Source organism: Ambystoma mexicanum, chromosome 8 (genome assembly GCF_040938575.1).
Source record: "Ambystoma mexicanum isolate Mex_15411 chromosome 8, UKY_AmexF1_1, whole genome shotgun sequence".
NCBI lineage: Eukaryota > Metazoa > Chordata > Amphibia > Caudata > Ambystomatidae > Ambystoma > Ambystoma mexicanum.
This window is the reverse complement of record NC_090929.1, coordinates 630,524,194-630,545,111: the sequence shown is the minus strand read 5'-3', so window position 1 is coordinate 630,545,111 and position 20,918 is coordinate 630,524,194. Positions and strand designations below refer to the sequence as shown.

Below are 20,918 nucleotides of genomic sequence, written 5' to 3'. Positions count from 1 at the left end.
TTTAAGGCGTATCATCTTGCCTATATTTGTGACTTTATGATTAAATTCCTAGCACCGTTGCCTGATGAGTGAGTTGTGGCAGAGACGATCTATAATGGTGCTCTAACACCAAGGGCGATGTTGACTACAGAATCTAGAACGGGATGTGTGAAAGATCCATTGACTGTATGTCTGAGAAGTTCATGGGGAAAAATTGAATAGATTACTGAATGTGAATGCATTTAAGGATCCTGGGGCATCGATATGGATGAATCCTTCCATTAAATTGGAGAACAAAACTTTATTTTGGCCGGAATGGTTTTTGGGGGGTTGTTAATTGGATTGAAGATCTCTTTAAGGAGGAGAAATGGTTGAATGTAAGAGAAATAAAACAACAATATAGTATTGAAAATTTCAGAGTCTCAAACTACAAGAAATTAAAAAATGCTATTGGTGTGATTGATTTGAAGGCAAGAATTAATCTGAATATACTCACAAGAGAGCCAAATGATTGGGAGGGTGGTCTAGCAAGCCTTGTGTACAAGCTAATTGTGAACGAATATAAAGGAAATGACTTGTTGAGAGATGAATGGAGTTGCAGAATTGGTTCTGAAATTACTGTGCAATCATGGACAAGAATGTGCGCAAATGTTAAACTATGTTCCTTGGGATTGACTGAGGGGATGAGACAAATTAAGATCCTAAATCGGGTTTATTGGACCCCCGACATGTTATGGTAGACAGGTCTGAAAGATGATCCAGGTTGTTGGGCTTGTGTTCATGAGACCGGTACATTGGAACATATGTTGTGGGATTGCAGGAAGGTGCGAGAATTTTGGACAGAATTAGGGGAGATTTTTTTGGGAGGGTTTTAAATGAGAGGATTGTGCTTGATTTTCAGACATTGGTCTTGGGTTGTGATGATAACTTGATAGATCTTACACAATGCCAGAAGAAATGGTTATATAGAGGTGCCATTATTGGGGGGGGAAAAAAATCATCCTAAGGAATTGAAACACTGCTACTAAGTTACTCAAGGATGTTTGGTTTCATGAAATGCATAGTCTGGCTGATGTGGAAAAGTTTTTGAATAAAAGACAAGACCAGAATATGCTATTTAATAAGATATGGGGGAGATTTCTTTCATTATATTGAACCTGACAATTGTATATTATAAGATGTGGAGTCTAAGACTGGGGGGTGGGGTGGAAAATTTGTTTAGTGATTTGTAATTTTGTATATAGTTTATTTTATTACCTTGATGTTTTTAATGTATTGTTCTATTGTTAAAATTGAAAATAAAATTTTAAAAAAAGATTGAAAGTCATCGACCCACTCGCACACTGCAATCCATGGGAAATGACCTGTTGGTAATCCCCCCCCCTTCCAGAACCACTACCTGCGGGTCACAAGCCTTTCTCTCTTGTAGGCCCCTTGCCTGGAATTACCTTCCTCTACAGCTATGGCAAATGAATTCTCTATCTTCAGGAAGCAATTGAAAACGTATTTGTTCAAGTAATTCATAGTCAACTGATCTAGGTAAATTGCTGTTTATTCGACTATGAGCCCACCTGAGCCCAGATGCAGCTCGCTGCCAGGCTCCCTCTTGGGATATGCACGGTATAAATCTAAAAATCAAATCAAACTGGACTCTGGCCATATTTGCAAGCTGAGGCGGGAACAACCTCTTACAACCCCCCCCCTCCATGACCCCCGTCCCCCTTGCAGACTGAACAGGATGGTGATATTGATCTCATTATTTTGCTGGTGTTTTGATGAGCTATATATTGGCAGCCTAACAGTGGAGATGTCGAAATGCAACAAGAAAGACCCACCCCCACACCCCTGCCACTGTGATTCCAAAGTGTTGCCGGAGGTGTTGTTTCGGGCCTCAAGGGCATAAGTGGATGAGGGCTTTCGTGAAGTCTTGACAGCCATTACAGAGCTGCATGCACAGGTGCAGGCAGTGAAGGTCTGTTGCCCGTGAGGCCTATTTGAGTCATATGGAGAAGAGGCAGAGAGGGACAGAGTTGTGGTCAGGAATGTGACAAATGTGACATTGACAGTGAAAGATGGTCGGGACAGAGGCTGACCTAGAAGCAATCCTGAGACTCACAAAATAGATGTTGAATACTATTTTGGTATCTTCTGAAGATGAGCTTTGCTGGGACTTTCCTGGACATGCCAGATTAAAGTCCTGCCAAAGAACGCCACTAGATAGGACACCCAATCAAAAACCTGACTGAAATGCATAACATGGGAACAAATGAATGAACTTATCAAAGTGATCCTGGAAGGGGACAATGCATACCTAGTTGCAAAGGAAATCTGTAAAAATGTGAAGTGCGACTGCCCTCCCGTGAAAGGGCAGTCCAGAGATGCATGCCATCTTCCCCAGGAGTGGATGATCCCATGTGTATGGATTCTTTTGAATGCCAGACCAAACCCTGCATCGTTTTAGTAGGCATTGGACTGAATAGATGGAAACAAGCATGTCGTAGAGCTATGCTGCCACTCTTCAGTGAATAGACTAGACCACTACCAAATATTTGCAGGTACTGTTACACAATTCAAGGAAGCGATACCCCATATGCATGGGATAGAACATAATGTTTCAAATGGAGGAGAACTGCCATGTTGTAGGAAGAGCAGAGTCTGAAATCGCATGTGACGGAACGGTCTTATGAATCCACATGCGAACCAAGTGCTCAAACGTCTTCTCATCAACCTGAAATTAAACCACCGTTTATAGAAAATTGCTCAGTTCTTAAAGCATGAACTAGCGGGCTGGCTACCATTGTCAATTGCTCAGTACCTTTGCTGAAAGCTGGGTAGCCCCATGTGCTTCTCGGGCGGTAGTGTCATCCACGTGAGCAAACTACTTCTGGTCAAATGTGTGGGCTGAAATCACCTGCTTATTGCATATTTGGCTATTTGGGTGGTGAAATCAGAGCCGCAGGAGGTCTGTGGCTCTCTGAACCAAAGGCGGTACCCCTTTTAACCAGAGGCTGACAGAATGGTAATGGGGTGGGCTTGGTCCCTGTGAAATGGGCTAAGAGGGAGGCGGTGAGAGCCTTCCTCTTTATCTTCCGGGAGTGGTAAGTAAGTTACCCTCCCTGAGCGACAGTGCATAGGGGTGGGGCCGCTTTCTCTGGTATGGGTTGACCTCCTCTACTCTCGCCAAAGCTACCGATAGGTAGTGCTGGCTGCTTACCGGGCCTCCTGTGAACATGCCTCCCCCATCCCACCGGCAACTGTCTGGGATGATCTTCTCGCGATTGCCGACAATGGTGATATCAGCATGCTTGTCATGCTTGACCTGTCGGCAGCCTTCGATGCAGTGGATTTCGGCATACTTAAATCCAGACTATCATCATTGGCACAAATGTCTGATGAGGCTATTCCGTGGTTTACATAATTTTTGTCTAACCATTTGCAACAGGTTAAGGCTGGCTCATTCCTGTCTGAAGCTCTGCGTGTAAATTGCAGAGTCTGGCAGGGCTCATTCCTGTCTCCGATAATGTTTAATTTACATATCCGCCCACTACACAATATATTTGCCCAATTTGATCTTCATTACCATTCATATGCATATGATGCGCAGATATATGTTCGCTTAAAGCAAAATTTGGAGGCAGGGGAGCAGATATTAAAATGTGTGGAAAAAAATGCAATCCTGGATGCTGGAAAATAGACTCGAATTAAATCCTTCTAAGAATGAGATTATTGTTCTTGGTCCAAAAAAGAAACCGATCAATGTGCTGGACTTGGTACACTGTCCAACCCTCTTCTGAATGGCTGCTTAATATACAAAGACAGTAAAAAATCTGGGCTGTTTTTGGCAGTCCAGCATGAGTTGCAACTTACAGGTCAACCAAATTATCAAGGCCTGCTATTTTCAGATGAAACTCCTGAAACCCCTATTTCCGCTTATCTCTGAGAAAGATCATTCAATGGTGGTAGGAGCTCTTACAAACGCCAACTTGATCTATCGTAATGCTCGGTTTGTTGGCTGGTATACCTAATATACCACAGAACTGAGCGGTACGACTGATTTGTTTCACTATCACGAAAAACACTGATCTCGGAGTTCCGGAAAGCTCTTCACTGGCTCCATGTGCAGCAGCGAATAAAGTTTTGTGCCTTGTTTTTAAATGCATTCATGGTCTCGCTCCAACCTACTTGGCATCGAGGATTGAAAGTCTTCGGCCCACTCGCACACTGCAATCCATGGGAAAGGGCCTGTTACTAATCCCCCCCCCCCTTCCAGAACCACCACCTGGGGTGACAAGCGTTTCTCTTTTGTAGAGCCCCATGCCTGGAATCTGCTTCCTCTACAGCTATGGCAAATTAATTCTCTATCTTTAGGAAGCAATTGTAAACGTATGTGTTCAAGTAATCGTTTGTCAACTGATATAGTTAAATTGTTGTTTATTCGACTATGATCCCACCTGAGCCGAGATGCAGCTCGCTGCCAGGCTCCCTCTTGGTATATGCGCGGTATAAATATCAAAATCAAACTGGACACTGCCCATATTTGCAAGCTCCGACAGGGACAACCTCTTACCCCTCCACACCCCCCCCCATCCCTCTTGCAGACTGAACAGGTTGGTGATATTGATCTCATTATTTTGCTAGTATTTTGATGAGCTATATAACTGCAGCCTAACAGCGGAGATGTCGAAATGCAACAAGAAAGATCAGGGTAGTGATTACATCCTCCCCCACCCTCCAGCCCCCCACCTCTGTGATTCAAAAGTGTTGCCGGACGTGTTGTTTCCGGCCTCAAGGGCTTAAGTGGATAAGGGCTTTCGTGAAGTCTTGATAGCCATTACAGAGCTGCATACACAGGTGGAGTCAGTGAAGGTCTGTTGCCTCGGAGTCCTATTTGAGTCATATGGAAAAGAGGCAGAGAGGGACAGAGTTGTGGTCATGAACATGACAAATGTGACATTGGCTGTGAAAGATGCTCGGAACAGAGGCCGACCTAGAAGCAATCATGAGACTCACAAAATATATGTTGAATACTAGTTTGGCATCTTTTGAAGATGAGCTTTGCTGGGACAATCCTGGACAAGATCCTTTGTGCCACACTTCAGAGCCTGCTTTCTGAAACTTGGATCTCTTGCATTGGTGAAGCATTCTTCTCATAAAACGACCTCAACAACTCCACTCTCATGTTGTCGGTGGAGCGTTTGCTGAATCGAGAGACTCTAGCTATGATACTCAAGGATGCAGAGCGCAGCAAGACCTTTTGTGGAAGGTGTTGCAAAAGGGGAAACATGCAGCGTCGGAAGGGAGCAAAACACCCATGTTCCCTGGTGAGCACGATGTCCATGAGGTGAAAGTTACTGCAGGTTATAAAGGACTTTCGGTACCAGCCTCTCTGATTCCATGCCAAATTACCTATCTTGAACGAGGAGGATGATATGGAGAATTGCATCCCACATGCCGTTTAGTTTACCACTACCCTCTTCCTATATTTCAGTTCGTGTTAATTGTTCCACTTTGTCCCCCCCCAAAACCCTCTTCCAAACCACCCTAGCCTTAAAGTATTATTGCATTATGGAGTTTGGAGTCTTTCTTTTTATTTTTTGGTCGAAGTGGATTCCGGCTTTATCTATGCTGGTGCTAAACTAACGTGTCGACCTAATAAAAAGATGAACACATGAAGAATTAACGGAAGGAAACAATGGATTTTTCTGGGTGATGAAGAACGTGTCCTGTGGTGGTCGACTGACCTGCCAGCAGGAGACTGACCACCCCAATGCCTACGCGATCAATGTCTTGTCAGCTGTGGAACATGGATGTTCCTGAAATCCTGTGAAAGGAATGTTCTTAAATTAAATTGCAGTCCTCAACAAAGCAAACAAGAAATCGCAAGTCTGCATTGAACCAAGACCAACGTGCCATCGCCATGCAATGGCCGTGTGCAAGCCTCAGAAATCTGGACAGGAAAGCCTCACTAAAAGCAGAACTATTTTTACCAGTATGTGAAGATTGAATCCACAGTAATAGAATGTACTGATGCTTGCCTGTTCCGATTATCAGGGCTGTGGGTCCAGAGTGGTGGGCCTGGACTAGTGAAACGCAATCCTATTTCCATGTAGTCTGTCTGGAAATTGTGGCACTGGTTACTTTGTATACAGAATACTCTTAATCGTTTGACAATCTACCTAACCTGGAACAAAGATGACTGCATACTTAAATCCAGAGACCTGCAAATGTGACCTGTGTTTTACGATGCAATTTATGTCTAATAGCAACTTGGAATAAAATATACTGCTGTTCTCTTAATACTATAGGTAGTTTACAGAGAGTGCTGAAATCGTAAACACTTTATGGGGAATCACAGTGCCGCAATCCACACAAGAGCCTTTCTCAGGAATACCTGGTGGCGGTAGTGACGCTACTCACTGGAGTGGGATGGTGGCAGCAGTGGCGCAGCTCCCAACACACGGAGGAACGGATGGGCATCCACTCCTTGACATGCCAGTGCTGGAACACCGAGAGCTGGGATGGCGACGTTCTCCGCTCTTAGGGATGGAGGTCGATGAGAGAAGATGATAAACGGACACTGCAGGACCTTAAAGGAAAGACCCTAGTCTTTTCCTTCAACAGCACTAGGAAATGTCCCAGATGTTTGGGACCAAGTTCAAATCCCATAGAGAAACCTGCGTAAATGTAAGAGGCACTTAATACAAATAAAAACCTGAGGAGGTGCGGGGCAAAGAAGAAGGCGAGAAGGTAATGATGATAGAATCCTGAAGGAAAGGGGAGTCCCGAAGAGACAGAGGATGGGACGAATCGTCCGAAGGACAGATATGGAAAACCAAAGCACAGGACCCAGCTGATCCCTCGCCTAAGAATTCCTGCACCTAGAAGACTACAGGTCCCAGTTTAATTGCTTCATGTAAGTGGCCCTTTTGTTTGTTCATCCGAGGAAACCGTAAGAGAGAACTTCTTTTGAATTGTTGGACTCGGGGAAGGACTTTAGATTAATTATTCTACCCTCCATACGTTTCACCCAAGGGAAGGACTTTAAGTTTATCTTCGTCATTGCACCATTTGATTTAGCCATTCTGCCAACTCACTTTAGATTCAGTAAACCTTTATTTTAAGTTAAAGGATTAGCTGGGACAGGTGAGTTTCCTTTAGGGGTTTTAGTACTCTGGGGCATCTTTTTACTTCATAGGTGAAGTACACCTTCAGTTTGCATTATTCGCACAGGGATGGACTTTTAGTTAGTTACATTTGAACATTTTGCTTTGTTCTTTAAACCTTGCTTTGGTTAACTGTGCTAAATAAAGTATTTTCTTTATGAAGACCCAATCTCTCAGCCCCTTCTGTTTGCCATTTTGTCGCACTTGTCACACCTTCCAGGTGAATCTCGTCCCTGAGCCATGGAGAGAGTCCCTAGGCATGGATAAAGCTAAATATGTAACCTTTCTAAAACAAAGCCACCTTGCACAATGAAGACTTGACCTATTGATGCTTACAAAGGCTTTACAGCAAACCTTACTGCTTTCTTAAAATCAATAAGCCTTTTCTATTACATTTTAGGCATATCCATTGGCAAAACTCTATTCTGTTCTAGCAGGAGGCCCATGTGTCAGTAAGATGAGGAATTAAATCCCCATAGCTAATTGGTTGTTTGGGACGGTGAGCCAGAATGGCATGTGGCACTTAAATTGCAGAGCATCTTACAATGTGTTCCCCAACGAGCTAGAGCTAGGCTCAGTTAGCTGTTGTTGCATGCAAAGGATGACAACATACAGCTGTGCTGGCGTTGCAGGACCCTCCACTCTCCTTGGTATTCCAATTATTCAGTTGTCCACTGCCACTGTCTACTCCTGGGGAGGGAGGTAAACCTATACTGTAATCTTTTAGCTTCCACCTTGATCCATAGAGCCTCAATGTTTTGCTGAGCGTAGGTGAAAAGAGAACCACTCTATAGGCACCCCTTCATTCGCATCCCCACTCGCCCAAACCCGAAATGGGGAAGTCCCAGAAAGGAAGTGGAAAGTTGATTGAACAAGCACAGCAATGTCTCAGCTGGTGTGCATTTCGTTGGGAGCTATGCCAAAATTCATAAGGTTCTCAGACCACTGTTGAACCTAAGCTATGGTCAACACACAGGCTGCAATAAACGTTTGATATAGAAGAGAGGGGTGGTGAGCGACACAACCTGTAGGCTTTTGAAGGAGCTACCCACCAAATCCTTAAACCAAAGATATTCCCACAGGGGTAAATTTGGAGCTGGGGGTTTTGAAGCAGTACAAACAGGACACTGGGCAAAGCTTCCCCCCGCCCCCGCTAAAAGCGGGAGGTGGGTCTAGGACTATTGAATTGCAACTATACAACTCCTCTCCTTGTTCTGGCTCTCTATAGACACCCGCCGATCCACACACTGAACTCTCAACCTCTCCTTTCCTGATCTGACCATTCTCCTTGAGTCACTTTCCAACAACATCCTCACTGCCAGACTTTAACCTTCCTAAGCCCTCAGCAGCCATCCACCTTGAGCTGGACTCTCCATTTAGTGACTCCCTCTATGGCCAGCCTACCCACTCTAGTGGGAACACTTTTGACCTTGGCTTTCTTGCTAATTTGCTCTCCTCCCGTCGACTTCATTGACTGCTTTCTCTCTCATTGCTCCATTGCTCCATCTCATTGCTCCATTGCTCCATTGTTCACTTTAACATCTTGGTCCCTCCACTCTCTGCTCATTGACCAAGAGGAAATGCAAGTATTACTCTCTTACCCTTACCGTGATGATGTGAGGACCTCTTCCCCCCTATTCACGCCTCTTCATTGATTGTGTTTTCTGACTTTCAGTATGCACTTAAGGCTCCCTTTAACCAACACTATCCTGCACACACATTTGCCACTTCCTATCTTCAGCCCTGGATCACCTCTGAAATCCTTGCATCATGACTTACAATGCTGGCACAGATCCCTAACCTTCACTGTACTCCTAGCCTACAAAAAATTAGAACCCATCTTTCATAGCACCAACCCACCTTGCTCTGCGTTTGACCCTTTTGCTTCTCAAACGGTCAAAGACTTCAGTCACCTGCCTGCATCTCTCTGAGCTATATAACCCCCATCTCTCCTCAAGACCCTTCCTTGCCTCCTTCAAATCTGCAACTGCCTAACCCCTTTTGACGAAACAGTTTGCTGACTGAAACATCCCGACAAACTATCACCCAGTTTCATGCTTACCACATTATTTAAAGGTCCTTGAGCAGGTGGCCTTCAACAGGATCAACGAAGTACCTTGAGAGAGCAATGGCCTTGGAGATCCACTTCAGTCTGGCTTCTGTAGTAAACACTCCACCAAGGCTGCACTAATGCATGTCTCCAATTTTTTCACTGATGTGCACCACTCCAAACTCGCTTGTATACTCATCCTTTTGGACATTTGACTCTGTCAGCCACTCCTCTCACCTCCTCATTCTCCAAAACCTTGGGATTTCACAAATCTGCTCTTACCTTGATTGCATCCTACCCGAAGTTTGTTCCTTTTTAAAATCTTTTGGAACCTGCAAACCTCTAACACAGCACCCTTGCCTGGCCGTGTTCCTCCTCCTCCCAAGGAACAGTCTGTGGGTCACAGTCTTCTCTCTATACCTCTGCCCTAGGAAGAATGATCTCATCCTTTGGCTTTTACTATCCCTTCTATGCTGCGAATACTCCAATATTTTTCCTTTTCCGTCTTCGCCCCAGCTATCTGGGAATGGATTAGTGATTTTCACTGCAATCACCACTTAGCAAGCCCCTCATGCTGGACTTCCTTTGCATCTTGTACTGTGGCCCTGAATCATGCTGTTCCCATCTTCATCTTGTATCCTGGCTTGCAACATTATGTGTTACTACGGACTTCTGCAATTGTATTCGCTCTCCACTCTTGCTTCTCCACTCTTTTTGACTGCTTACTCTCTTTTCCCTCCTCCTTTCCCTTCTCCCTTTTCCTATCTCCTCCCCTTACTTTCTTCTATGCACTTACTCTATCAGAATTGTCCCTGGACCTAATATGATAGCAACCTCGTCTGTTTCCTACACCCTCCCATTACTGTTTTTTTTCCTCCCCACCACCCCTCAGCACTATCTGAAATGTTGCCAGGTCTAGTATGATAGTCGCTTGTTTTGTTCCTCCCCTCCCTTTCTGCACCCCTCTCCCTCACCTTTTGTTTTTCTCCGGCTCTACCAGAAATGTTGTCAGGCCTAGTACGGTAGTCGCCTGTCTGTTTCCATTTCCTTCCCACTCTCCCCCTCCCTTCCTTATCTATGTCTTAGCTCTTGCACTATCTGAAATGTCGTCAGGCCGAGTACGATAGTTAATTTCACATCCTTACTGTTCATGGCCTGTAAGAATGTGGTTGTATTTTCCCTTGTTCCCTCCCTTGCCTTGAAGCGCTTTGAAACACATTGTGTATAGGCGCTATATAAATAAACTATCATATCAGTGACTGGGTGGCTCTCTACTGCCTCAGACTGTTCTTCGAAACTGGAAGTCCTATTTGTCCTTGCTTTCAATGCCCTCTTTGCCCGCCCCGTCTGACCACCTTATTCCCTCGTCCAATGCTCGCAACCTGGTGTCCTCCTCGATAGTGACCTCCCATTGCAACAATTCAGAACTACCACAGCTGCTCATATTAACCTCCCTTGACATTTGGAAAATGTCAATGTTTTTATTCTCAGCTCCATGAAACCTTGAATCTCTGCCATTGAGCTCCGCAAACTAAACTACTCATTGGAATGCTCCTTTGCCTTCCTCTATACTCCTTCCTGCCTCTAGAAAAAAGACCCTCCACCCCTGACCTATCTACAACGTACCCAGATCCTCCTCCCTACTTCTGCCTGCTGACACGGTACTGGTTGGTTATCCTAGTCTAACAATGGTCTTGCTCCTCAGTGCCTGGATGAGTCTATCGACCTACTCACCATCTCATTCTCTCTGCTCATTCTCTGCCATGAACCTCACTGTCCTGTGCCCCCTTGCCTTCCTCCCTAACAGACCCCACCACTCCCTCCAGTGCCCTGTAATGTCATTTTGTTTAATTTGATACAGTACTCCTCTTTAGTTTGAAGCATGTATGCCGCTTGGTTAATGTTACATTTTGAAATCACTTTCTTATATATTTTTTGTTTGTTTGGTCCTTTGGTCTATGTCCCGCTTTGTTCACACCCTCATAAACCAGCCACCACTTGTTCCTATCATTGTGCCATTTTACATACACTCTTCCGGGGAAGATGGAGAGGATCTATTTTATTCAATTTACACCATTAAAAGTGTTAAACCATACAATGATTAGCATACCCCACAAAGTTCAAATACTGGACAAGAAAACATTAAAATTTACAAACCGTAGAACAAGCTAAAAACGTACACATTTCCATGTACAATTAAGAGGTCTATCTTGCGGGGAATGCATATGCCATCTGCAAATGTAAGTCATTTCTGATCGAAATTAACATCCATGTTCTTCATATAAATAGAAATGTCAAAAGAAAATCAGTACTGAGCTAATGCATCACCCATTCCCCCGTTCAATCCCATATTGGGAGGGAACGCACAACTATACTGTCAAGAGTCCCTAGCTCTGTTGGTGATTAATCTGTGCCGTTATACCTTCAGGCATGGTTATAGCTCTACTTTTTTTGTTTTGAAACTAAGGGCTTGCATTTTTACCGTTTTCTGGAGCAGACTCTCCTTGTAGTAAGGACTCTGACAAGGAAGAGGTGTGAAGTGGCCATGTTAAGGCTTGCCATAGCAGTCCTATTTGTAAGATTCTTGGTCCCTAGATTATTTGAACGCGAGTTGCAAGACGCCCCAATTTGTTTTCACCCACTTTGGGTGTAGATGATTCCACAAGTAGCACATCTGACGTTGGACTTTATTTCTTGTAACTTATATGTGGACTTCAACATTGACTAATAACACGCTACTGTTAGATGGGCTCTGCGCTTTTGCTGTCTGAATCATTGCAGACAGTGTCACGACGTGTATCAATACCACTGTTTACTCTTTGAAGTGCTATCCTTTATTATGTGTCGTACGGCTTGGCATTCTCTCTCCACTGCCATACTTGAGGAAGCGGATATGTCCTGAAGTGTGGTGATAATTGGGCTGTGTTTCCAAGGCAGGTTTTGAGAGTTTTAAGTTAGTACACAATCTAATGTTGGCTGCAGGCCAAGGCCCCTGCTCTGGGTGGGTCCCGGCTGCATGCCTCTCCTGCCTAGAAGAAGAAAGCTGAGCGGTCTCCTAACACCTTTGAGGGTGCCTCCCCCACAGGGGCCCAACATAAGGCTAAGCACCGCAAGTTCACTGCCTCCAGGAGTGCCGTTGCGACAGGCTCCTCGGCGGCCAGGGTGGGGTTCAGTGTCTCAAGCACCTTCAACTACGAGCCAACGCTCAAGTTCTTCAAAGAAGAGGAAGTAGGACCATCCGTATAAGCTTTTGGAGAAGGCTCAGACCGGCCCAATGGAGAAGGCCAAGCGGGTCCGGGGGCCCAACCCTCCCCCTAAGGTGAAAGCTGCAGACGCGGCCAGGACCACGAAGGCCCAGGTGCATCAACCGAAGAACCACACTTCCATTGAAGTGGTAGCGGCGTCCCTCGAGAATGCTGCCGGGGTGGATTCGCAGGGCACGACCCTGAAGTTGAGAGAGTCCCTGCCTGCCAGGAGGGAGTCCTCCTTCCAGCCCATCGATAAGACGCAGGGGAAAGTGATGCCCATCATTTCACTGAAACTGTCCCCCTTGGTCACAGAAAAGGGGCGGGGGCATGGTAGTCCTCCAGGGCACGGACATTTCCTCAGAGGAAGAGCTCACCAGCCTCCCGGTCCTCCTGGAGGGGAGATGAGTCAAGAGCAGGCCCAATGGGGGGGGCGGGGGTTTCCTCACAAGGGCGACGACGATGGTGACGACGAGCAACAGGGTGGTGACGATGAAGCGGACTAGCCTAGGCTGCAAACGTCCTAGCCCCCTTTGCCTCCACTCCAGCAGCCTCCCGGGGATACCTCGGCGGACATTCTGACAGATCTGCATACCCTGTGCTTGGAAATCTGGACAAGGTGCCGCGGTGCCGATGCCATCGGAGGAACCACCATCTGCCTTTTGACCCCTCGCCTCCCTCTCCCCCACCGAGGGATGACACGGAACCGGGCACAGCGATGACAGGCAGTGGCATGGATGACGGCAGTCTGGGGGTTCTCTCGTCTCCGCCGGCCAGATCGTTGCCACCCGACGAGATTGGCTCGTTCCACGCCATGATGTCCATCCCGGAGGAGAAGAAAGCGGGTTTCCTTTACCAGTGCCGGGAGGGGAAGAGGAAGACAGTGCTGTCGATCCCATTATTGGATGACATTTGGGATGAGGGGTTGTCCCTCATGAAGAATCCTTCATTGGCTCCGGCGAAGAGGGATCGATACAAGAAGAAATACAGAGTGCCGGACTCTATGCCCAAGTGCTTACAGTCCCAGCTGTCTCCAGACTCTGTGGTTTCGGTGGCGGCCAAGAGGAAGTCTTCGGGCTCATCCTCGGCGGCCTCCTCCCCCCGGACGATGAGGGGAAGAATTTGGATGCCATGGGGCGAAGAGTAATCACGTCGGCTGCGACTACCATAAAGGCCACTAACGCCCTCGCCGTCGTGGCGCGCTACGACCGGGAACTTTGGTTCAAGATGGCCCCACTCCTGGACTTTCTTCCCGACGACAAGAGGGCTGAAGCATTGAGATTCTTCAGGAAGGCGAGGTGGCTTCGTACCACGCTATTAGTGTCCACGGACACTGCCGATGCGGGATTCCGCCAAATGGGCAACAGTGTTTGCCTTCGTCAACGAGGCTGGCTGAGGGCCACCAATTTCCGCTAGGATGTTCAGTCGAGGGTGTTGGACATGCCCTTCGACGGGGACAATCTATTTGCAAAGACTGTGGACGAGTCTCTCTAGGCCATCAAAGTGGACACTGAGACGGCTCGTGCCTTGGGCACGCTTCAGCAATGATGGCCGTCGTCTCAGATTTGGGAGGGAAATCCCAAAGTTCCTTTAAAGGATTTGTAGGAGGTGCCTTGTCATACTGCCAGCCCTCCCGCTCTTCAGCCCAGGAGACCCACAGGGCCCGCGCCAAGTCTGAGGTGAACGTCATGATCGCCAAAGTGGCGCTTCGACGTCAAAACAAGATTGAACCGGCCATGGAGTCGGGCCCCCACCCGTGCAACCCAGTGGGAGGCCGGCTGGCGAACTAAATCAGCGTGTGGAAAACCATCTCCACCGCCCGTTGGGTGCTGAACGCTCCCATCCACGGACACACCCCCCAAGAGTTCTAAAATTAGTATCCAAGGATACCACCAGTGGCCCGTCAGGAAAACTACGTCTCTCAGCTGCTGCTGCTGGAGGTACAGGCCATGATCAGAAAAGGGGCAATGAAGCTCATTCCAAAGAGGCTCTGGGGCTCTGTGGGCTTTCGTTATTTCCTCGTCAGAAAGAAGGCCGGCGGTTGGAGGCCCATTCTGGACCTCTGCCATCTGAACAAATACATCAAGTCCCAAAAGTTTTGGATGGTGACTCTTCAGCACGTGCTAGGACAGCTGGAAGAGGGGGATTTCCTATCGTCGCTGGACTTGAAAGATACCCATTTTCACATCCCCATGCACAAGGGACACCGCAAGTACCTACGCTTCGTGGTTCAAGGACAACACTACCAGTTCAAGGCCCTTCCCTTTGGGTTGAAGTCAGCGCCACGAGTGGTCATCAAGTGCCTGGCCCCGATGGCGGTGCAGCTATGTCTACGAGGGATGCACGTGTACCCGTACCTGGACTGGCTGATCTGGGCGAATTCAAAAGACATCACCGTCGACCATACAACAAAGACAGTCCAACTCCTGACGGAACTGGCTTTCTCGATAAACTTTGCAAAATCCTGCTTGACTCCATCGGAGGACGCACTGTTTCTGGGAGCCCGGCTCAACACAGTGAGACATGCCTGGCGTCTCCGTCGGAGGAGAGGATCGCGGCCATCCTGGGCAAGGTACAACGGCTGTTGGACCTGAAGGTCGCAAGGATGAGGTCCATCAAGTCCTTACTCGGCATGATGTTATCATGCATATACCTCATTCGGCTGTGTGGGCTATGTATGTGTCCGTTGCAGGAGTTCGACGCCTATTGGATACAAGTGTTGGGAAGCTTCGAGGATAAGATCACGCTCGACGAGTTTCTGTCAAGTGATACAGTGGTGGGGAGTGCGTGCACATCTGTCCGCAGGTGCGGATTTCCAGACACCACCTCATCAGGAGACGGTTACGATGGACGCCTCCCTGGAAGGATGGGGAGTGAACACCAGAGATCTTCATGCAAGAGGTCTGTGGCCATCGGAGGAGAAGACATTGCACATCAAAGTGTTGAAGCTGCGGGCAGTGTTTTGGGCCCTCAAGTCCTTTCTTCCGTCCCTCAAGGGCAAGGTGGTACGGGTCTTCATGGACAATAGCACCATGATGTTCTACATCAGGAAGCATGTGGGAACCAGATTTTGGCGCTCTCCAAGGAGGTGCAGGACCTTTGGCACTGGGCCTAGCTCAGGGAATGTTCCTCATCCCTTTTCATCTGGCAAGAGTGAAGAACACTGTCGCAGACTCTCTCAGCAGGGAGCTGCACTCTTGCTACGAGTGGGAACTTTGGAAGGACCAAGTGGACCAAGTGGATCAACTGTTCCGCAGATAGAAGCAATCCCCAGATCGAGCTGGTCGCAACCTCGATGAACACCAAGTGCCGGAGGTTCACCTGCAGGTTTCACCAGCCAGGGAGCCTGGGGGATGTGTTCTCCTTCCCTTGGGATGGCCTGTTTCTGTATGCGTTCCTTCTGTTACCGTTGCTTCTTCGATTAGTCAATCAACTGAGACGGTCCCGGTGCAGGATGATCCTCGTCCCACCGGCGTGGCTGAGGCAGATGTGGTACTTGGACCTTCTGGACATGTCAGCCTATCCTCCATTCAAACTTCCGGCTGTCGCAGATGATCTCGCCAGGGAAAGAGGTGCAATTCTGCACCACGACCCAGGATCGCTGAACCTCAAGGCCTGGTTCCTGCAGCGCTGGAGTTTGGGGGTTATGATCTCCCAGAGGATTGTAAGGAGGTGCTCGCCAAGGCCAGAGCTTTGTCTACTCTCAGATGCTAGAGGCACAACTGGAAGAGGTTTGCCGTTTGGTGGCGTACTCAGAAGATCGACCCTCTACGAGTGACTGCACCACAGGTGCTTCCGTATTTGTGGTTGTTGGCCAAGGCAGGACTGGCCCACACTTCCATCAAGGTTCATCTGGCAGCTATCTCCCGCTACACCAGGTCTCCTGGACGATCATCCTTATGGTTGCATCGATTGTTCAAGGAGTTTGTCAAAGGACTATTTTGCTCGTTCCCGCCGGTGAAGGCTCTGGCCTCGGCGTGGGAGCTCAATGTGGTGCTGACTAGGCTCATGGGTCCTCTGTTCGAGCCTAAGCATTCGGCGCCACTGAAATTTTTAGCGTGGGGAACAGCTTTTCTTGGGCCTATCAGCAGCGCATGGTGAGTGGGAGAGATCCAGGCCCTCTATGGTAAACCACCTTATTTGACATTCCACGAGACGAGGGTAGTGCTACAGACACACCCCTCCTTAATGCCCAAGGTGCCGTCGGACTTTCATCTAAACGAGCCCTTGGTGTTACTTGTATTCTTCCCGCCGCCTTTGTCGCCGGCTGAGATGACTTTGCACTCGTTGGATGTGGCTTGAGCGCGGAAGTTATATGTGGACCGCACAAAGAGTTTTCGGAAGACGTCGCAACTTTTTGTGAACTTTGGCCTCTTGAGAAGGCCCTCTCCAAGGCTTCCATTTCCAGGTGGCTCTCTGGCTGCATCACTCGTCACTGGTTGGCAAACCGACTGTTGCCTAGCCGTCCGAGAGCCCTTTCGACCAGAGCGCTGCAACTACGGCGTTCCTGTTTGGTATTCCCCTGCCTGACATATGCAGGGCTGCTATGTGGAGGTCGATGCACACTTTCACGAAGTTCTACTGCGTCGACAGAGATTCCAGGGAGGAGCCCAGAGTCGGCCAAGCAGCGCTGCGCAACCTGTTCGATTGAAGGTGAGCCTGGTGAGGAGGTAAGAGATGCTTAATGTTACGATGCTTAATGTTGAGCCTTGCCACCTGCCGTGGTTGTGCATGCGTGTACTGCTATGTATTTTTTATTCATGAGAATGTGAATTCATGCCAGACCCCTTGCTGGAGAAGGAACAAGTTACTTACCTGTAACTGTTGTTCTCCAGCATGGGTCTGGCATGGATTCACATTCTCTTGATCCTACTGCCACTTTACGTGCTACCAAATCTGAAGATGGCTGCCAGAGGAGGGGCTTAGGTAGAGAGCAGTCATTGGCTGGGGGCAGTATGACCCAGAGACCAGTGATTGGTTGTTAGGAGAAAGATAGTTCAGAAGTGAAAGTGAAACTTTTTTTCTTTACCCAGGATTCCCAGCCTGACAGGGAATATTCATGAGCATGTGAATCCATTCCAGACTCGTGCTGGAGAACAACAGTTACAGGTAAGTAACTTGTTCCTTACTCCTGTTTGAAAGTATTGGTGTCTGTGATGAAATGCCTGATGTTTATTGATAGTGATGCTGCATGGGAGGCTACACCTGGGCAAGTGGCTGGAGTAGGACCCATGAGCCTCCACATGCCCCATGAGGGTGCGCTTTCAATGCTAAGTGAGCATCTTCTTTCAAGGAGTAAACGTGGCTAAGACCATAGCCCTTCCTGATCTGGCTCAACTAATGGGAGGTGTCTGGGGTTTGGAACTGGGATTGGGCAGTTTAGGGGGGCAGCAGTAGAAGAGCTCTGGAGTGAATGCCATCAGTAGCCTTTTCCTCGACTGCAGTGGTCGAAGTGAGCGGGAGCGTGCTCCTCTAAGTTTTACTGCTCCTATACTTTTAAAAAGAAACCGTTCCGGAACGGTTTAGTTTTGAAATAACAGTGTAGGAAGCAGTTGAAACTTGCACTTTCAGTGCGCTGAACTGCGCGTTCCCTTCAACAGCAGGGGCGTGTGTTTGGATGTGTGTATTGTGTGTGGGAGGTGGTGTGGTGATGGGGTTTGTGGGGAGGGGATGCAGGCTAGCAGGGAACATAGATCCACTACTTCTTTTTGCACACTTCTACCACTGCTCCACTGTGTTGCAAGTGTCTTTTATAGGAACATGCAGCCCTGTGGGGCGGGGGTGGGGATTAATCCCTAGTGGGACGATTCTTCTGTGGAGATCTGCGATGATTGAGGCGCAATTCATGTTCAGACCTGTAGTACTTAGTCACCATCAGGGCCCACATATTTTCTGGCACTCCTGTGACCCTGCGGGTGGGCAGTTCCCCACCACTGCTGCCACCTCCATAGTTTCTCCCACATTGTTGACATATTTGGGGTTACCCTACAGCTCGCACCTGCTCATTGTGGTTGATGGATGCACTATCAACATCCATAATTAAAGTGAGTCTGAGACCATAAGTGCTGGGTCTCATAAATAAGTGCCAGGAGTGAGCCCTGGCCACCCCGCCCCGCCCCTCCCCACGCAAATTAAGCACTGCATTAGATGATCTTATGGCTGCACTGAGCGTGAGGCTGACCCCTAAGCACACAAAGCTGTAAATTGTGAAACCCATTGGCATTACCTTGCAAAGGGGGCTTGCCTTTAAAATGGCAACATTTTTGCAGTAAATTCCAGTGAAGAGTTTTACCAAAACCAGCAATTCCTAGAATCCCCCGAGGGACCACAATTACTCCTTTTGGTTCTGCTTGTTCATAAAACTTGCCACGAGTCCTCTCCTATTTATTTATATTTTTGTTTTTCATATTTAATTTGTTTAATGGCAACCATGTCATTTCAAAGAGAAGTGATTTGCATATGCATTTCATGTATTTATTTGGTATGTGACATGTATTTATTTGACACTGTGACAGGCTAGGGCCATGACTAGGGTACAGATCGAAATGAGATGGATACTAAGGGCCCGGAGTCGGGGTCCGTGTGCCACCGTTTACATGTGTTCACTACCCTGAGGCATTAAGATAGGGAGGCCAAGTGGCAGTTTGTGAGGGGTAAGAGAGGGAGGCCAAATGGCAGTTTGGGAGGGGTAAGAGAGGGGAGGCCAAATGGCAGTTTGTGAGGGGTAAGAGAGGGAGGCCAAATGGCAGTTTGGGAGGGGTACACTATATTCTGCTGTGGTTGGTGGTGAACGTGCCAAATTCCCTGTCATTCCTCGGTGCGCTGTGTGTTTTGTACAGCAGCCCGCCCGGGGCCAAGCGGAGCTCCCCGAAGAACGTTGGGTTGGGCTGAACGCCTCGCTTCCGGGTGCTGTGGCTTGTCCGTCTCCATGGCAGCCCGCGGTCCGGCGCAGACTCCCAGATTCATTGGCTGCTACGGTGCAAAGGCGGGATATTCTGCAGGTGATGCACGTAAGTGAGCAGATGCCGCCGAATCGATGTGAAAACAGCAGGTGTGCAGGTAAACACTCTGTGTGCCTGTGGGTTTTCATATTCCCCTGCTGCTCTGACCATTATTGTTTACTCGCAAGGCGAGCGTCTACTTTTGACAACCGGAAATTATTTGCATTAAAACGATAGGACTGTGTGCACTGTCCACGGGGACTTGGAAGATTTACGCCAGAGACTCCTCCTTCCAGATGCCACGCAAATGTTGCTGGTAAGTCTCCCATTTCCCCCCCCCATGTACTGTCTGCCGCTAGCGTGTGTGTGTGTGTGTGTGTGTGTGTGTGTGTATTCACCATCCCACTTCGTGAACCAATGTGATATACTGCTGGAGTGTAAAGGCACGTTTCTGGTGGGCTGCACCGCTTGTCCATTTGAAGCGCCTCGCTCCAGGTGTGTGCGCTCTCTACAGCCCAGAAAAGTGTACAGTCGAAGAAGCGACCCATGTCTACAGATCTAGAGGAAGAATGCAAGGGTAGCCGGTATATGGTGCTAGAAAAACTTTACGGCCCTAGATCTTAAAGCAGCCTGTCTGCCATGTCTAGAAGACTGTTTAGATAGCCGGTCTATTTGCGCCATTTTTAAGCAGTTAAACATTTTTTTTTTTGTTTTTCTGTACTCTTCCTTCATTGGAACTCCGCCACCCTCCTACAAACTCCACCCCCACACCGGGCCTTGTGGGATCCCCCTCCAAATTGTTTCCATTTCCACCACTGGGTATGTTTAAACGCACCACTTCGATGGACATCGGGCGCAGGCACGGCTATCCATCCACACACTTTAGAATGCAGCTACGACTGCTTAAATTCAGTCTGGCTGGACATGTAACATCTTCAACTTTACACCAGACTTCCCTCAACACCCCTGCCATTAGAATACAGTGACAACCTATGACAATTTTCGGTACAGCTGGTCACATATCGAGTCTCTGTCATGGCCTCTCAGCACCCATCCACATGCCTGACCTCTTGGGTTGCGAACTAGAGCCCCTAGCGAGCTATATATATATATATATATATATATATATATATATATATATATATATATATATATATATATATCTCAAATGGTAAAAGAACAAGTGCAGTCTGCCTTTGTACAGGAGCTGCCATTTCAAAGTGGCCACACCAGAGCCTTGCCCAACATCAGAAGTCACATTTTTGAAGACTACTGCGCTAGAGCTTTACCCCAATCGAGCTCTGCCGACAGGGCAGGCCTTATGCCAGGGCGGGCCGGGCGACCACCCAGGACGCCATGCCTCCAGGGTGCCATTAGCCCCCGCCACGCCAGCTCGGGGGAGTCTTTCAAGGGCTCACCCGAGCTGGCATAGTGGGAGAATGCGTGGCAGGCGCCCTTTTGTTATTAATGGGCCCGCGGCAGCGGGGCGCATTTAATTAATAGGGTGTTGATACTCTGCATCAGCACCCTATTCACATGA

The 20,918-nt window shown here is 48.0% G+C and overlaps 1 protein-coding gene across 4 annotated transcripts in view; it reads left to right on the top strand.

The window, feature by feature from the left end:
- Positions 1 to 20,918, top strand: part of ECE1 (endothelin converting enzyme 1) — a 696,412-nt gene that overhangs the window by 121,086 nt on the left and 554,408 nt on the right. Inside the window, exon 1 of one of the 4 annotated variants that reach the window (XM_069610354.1) lies at positions 19,671 to 19,694. The exons of the other annotated variants lie outside the window; for them this stretch is intronic. Coding sequence (XP_069466455.1) covers positions 19,686 to 19,694 — 9 coding nt within the window. The 5' untranslated portion in view covers positions 19,671 to 19,685. Of the gene's footprint in view, positions 1 to 19,670; positions 19,695 to 20,918 lie in introns of those variants that run through there. 4 annotated transcript variants of the gene reach the window in all.